The sequence below is a fragment of the Bos taurus genome, unplaced genomic scaffold (assembly GCF_002263795.3).
Source record: "Bos taurus isolate L1 Dominette 01449 registration number 42190680 breed Hereford unplaced genomic scaffold, ARS-UCD2.0 Super-Scaffold_1723_ScbfJmS_2085, whole genome shotgun sequence".
Lineage (NCBI taxonomy): Eukaryota > Metazoa > Chordata > Mammalia > Artiodactyla > Bovidae > Bos > Bos taurus.
The window spans coordinates 5,165,366-5,169,156 of record NW_020192292.1 but is presented as its reverse complement, the minus strand read 5'-3'; the positions used below and the strand labels follow the sequence as shown (position 1 = coordinate 5,169,156).

The 3,791-nt window shown below is 43.2% G+C and overlaps 1 protein-coding gene across 1 annotated transcript; it reads right to left on the bottom strand.

The window, feature by feature from the left end:
• Positions 1 to 1,011: 1,011 nt before the first annotated feature.
• Positions 1,012 to 1,680, bottom strand: LOC286807 (small ubiquitin like modifier 2; the record flags this gene model as incomplete). Its single annotated transcript, NM_174769.2, is given in 1 exon segment — positions 1,012 to 1,680. A coding segment is annotated over 1 exon segment (288 nt).
• Positions 1,681 to 3,791: the final 2,111 nt, after the last annotated feature.

The following is a 3,791-nucleotide window of genomic DNA, read 5'->3' as shown; positions in this document are numbered from 1 at the left end:
AATGAGCAACGCTGAGCCAAAGTAATGAGTCTCTGATGGTGGGATTGAAGTGTGAATAAGGAAGCTACCTGGGTGTGTAGGGAAGGTTCACTCACCTTTTGCCCTTCAAATCACACCTTGTGACCACCAACTTCTTTGTTGTGGTACATGGCCTTCCCATTGCCATGGCTCCTCTTGTTGCACAGCACGGGCTCTAGAGCATGGACTCAGTAGTTGGGGCTTGTGGGCTTAGTTTCCCCACAGCACTTGGGACCTTCCTGGACCAGGGATTGAAACCATGTCCCCTGCATTGGCAGGCGAATTCTTTACCACTGAGTCACCAGGGAAGTCCCATACCTTCTCTTTTACAGTTGTGGGGAAGGCCAAGTTTCCTTTCTGCCCTAATCTTCCTACCTTTCAATATCTAACACCTCCTCCTTCCTCCACCCTCCCTTCCTCCACCCTCCATTCCTCCACCCTCCCTGAGGCTCTTACCACACCTCTGATTTATGAGACTCTTCCTAATCAATCCTGGGTAACAGAGAACACCCAACAGTGAAGAGAAAACCAAACCCATCACATAAATACTGTACTTACTTGTTTTGTTAGCACTCAGAGTGAAGCTTGCTTCCTTCTCTGTGCTATCTCTGTATCTCTGTGTACAGAATGCCCAGAATCACCCAGGCAACCAGATAGAATGGAACTTTAAAGAAACAATCATCTTTTTTTTTTTTTTTTTTTCATTTTAAACAAGAAGTTTATTTAAACAACAAGACGCTTGACTTGAAGGGAAAACTATCTAGGATTCATTTCTTTTAGAGTAATTTATCCCTACTTAAAGACAGATTGCCCTACATGTAACAGCTACGTACAAAAAAGTTATAAAATTGTCCTTGGTTTTACAATGATAAATGAAAAACATTAAAATTCTCCAATCGAACAAGGTATGCAAGAATTTTTATGTTGTTCTTTTTTTTGTTAAACAGTGAGAGCAAAATAACTTACTGGAATATAAAGATAGAGAGCTGATGAGCATGCCACTAATGGAGAAAAGGGGGTATTTTCACAGAATCAGTATTTTTCCCCATCCCATCTCCATTTGATGTCGATCAAAACATACCATTGGCCATTTAGTTAAAAAAAATGCAATATGCTTGTGCACATACACCAGTTACTTTATGTACAATAAAGGAATGGGGAAGGGGAAAATGAAAGAATAGAGAAACTATACTGTAGTAGTCAGGATGCGGTGGAACCAAATTGCGGTTTTCTAATTGAGAATGTCTTCTTGGTCTGGAGCAACAGAATTCTGGAGTAAAGTAGCAGGTTCCCTTTTTAGTAGACACCTCCTGTCTGCTGCTGGAATACATCAATTGTATCTTCATCTTCCATCTCCAACTGTGCAGGTGTGTCTGTTTCATTGATTGGCTGCCCGTCAAATCGGAATCTGATGTGCCTCATTGACAAACCCTGTCGTTCACAATAGGCTTTCATTAGTTTACTAAGTGGTGTATGCCTCTTAATCTTAAACTGCACCACAGAACCATCCTGCCCCGCCACCTTCAAATTAATATGATCGTTGTTCTCAGTCTTGACTCCTTCCTTGGGCTTTTCGTCCGCCATGGCGAGCGCCGGAGTCTCCTCAGCTGCCGCTTCACAAAAGAGGTACCAGGTCCGCAGGGAACGAGCCAGAAACAATCATCTTTTCATACCTCACTAGAAATTAATTAGCTTGTCTCCTGCAGACCAGTACTAATATTATCAGAGGTGATGTCTCAACTCCTGCTCAGTTCTAGGCTGTAATTAATAATCAGGCTATTTCTCTGTCATTCCATGACTGCTGGGCAATCTCCTTTCACTAATGGCTTCTTTATGTTACCACAGGGCAGACAAGCTTCCAGTGACCCTCAGGCTTCCACAGGAAGTTTTAGCCAGATCTAATCACTATGGGTCTCCAGCAGACACACTCTCCTCCCCATCCCAACATTGTTATCACCCAAATGAAACTGTTAAAGGAATAGAAACGTCACAAAAGTGTACAGTTTATGAACCAATTGTGTACACTTCAGCAGGGAACAGTTTTTCTTATTGAATACTTACAAGATTGTTACCTGCCTTATCTCCTTTGGGCTGCGTCCCCCAGTTATGTGTCAGTTTACCAGAAAGCTGGTGTTCCCTGAAGCAAAGAACTCTCAACCATTGCCTCAATTCACTTCACTTTAGCAATGGTGCTTCCTGGATGGTGTACATATTTGTAATACATATAAAGTTCCTGATATCATCAATTTTGTATTTAATAAAGGGATGTGAGACCACTGCACTTTTTGACAATCGGTATAATATTAGTTGTTAATATTATTTCATGGGAAAAGTCAGTATCTTCTTTGGATTAAATCACAGCTGCCTCAGGAATATATGGGAATATTCCTAATCAGTTTTTGTTCTTGGCCCAGATCATAAACAATATTCACGATCTCAAGTGTACAGAGAACTTATTTATAGCCTTGACATATTTTTCCATGAACTGTTTAAATACCAACAGAGTCTCAATGTACCTGGCCAGGAAAATAATTGATTTATGTTCATGTCTATTGGTGACCTTCCATAGAAAGAAATTAAGAATCATTTGAGTATAAAGAGGGCTCAAAAAAAAACCTTGTGTGCACCAGGACCCAGAGACCCCACAAGAGACTGAGCCAGACCTGCCTTTGAGTGTTTGAATATCTTCTGCAAAGGCACGGGTCAGCAGTGGCCTGCCATGGGGACAGGAGCTCTGGCTGCAGCAGACCTGGGAGGCAGGGTGTGTGGCATAAAACCTCTTGGAGGTCACCATTAGCCCCAGCATAGAGCCACCGAGCAGACGACCTACACACTGGAGAATAATTTTATCAAAGAAGTTCTCACACTGTTGCAAAAGTTCTAGGGCCACAAAACAGATTCCCCACCCTGGGGATCTGGCAAAGGGACTGAGAACCCCAAAGAACTTGACTTTGAAGGCCAGTTGGATTTGATTACAGAACTTCCACAGGACGGAAGAAATAGACTCTTGGAGGGCACAAACAAAACCTTATGTTCACCAGGACCCAGGAGAAAGGAGCAGTGACCCCACAAGAGACTGAGCCATACTTGCCTGTGAGTGTCCAGGAATCTCCATCGGGGCCTGCTGTGGGGTCATGGGCACTGAATAAAACAGTCCTGGGAGCTGTGTGAAGGAGGTTGCCATTACTGTTATTACCCTTACCATAGTTTAGCCTCAGGCCAAACCACAGGGAGGGAACACGGCCCCACCCATCAACAGAAAATTGGGTTAAAGATTTACTGAGCATGTCCTCACCCATCAGAACAAGACCCAGATTCCCCATAGCCAGTTCCTCCCACCAAGAAGCTTTCACAAGCCTCTTGTCTTTAACCATCAGAGGGCAGCAGACTGAAAACCATAATCAAAGAAAACTAACCAAATTGATGACATGAACCACAGCCTTGTCTAACTCAATGAAATTATGAGACATGCCATGTAGGGCCACCCAAGGAAGATGGGTCACGGTGGAGAGTTCTGACAAAATGTGGTCTACTGGAGAAGGGAATAGCAAACCATTTCAGTATTCTTACCTTGAGAATCCCATGACAGCATGAAAAGGGAAAATATATGACACTGAAAGATGAACTCCCCAGGTCAGTAAGTGTCCAATATGCTACTGGAGAAGAGCAGAGAAATTGCTCCAGAAGGAATGAAGAGATGGGGCCAAAGCGGAAACAATGCCCAGTTGTGGATGTGTCTGGTGGTGAAAGTAAAGTCTGATGCTGTAAAGAAC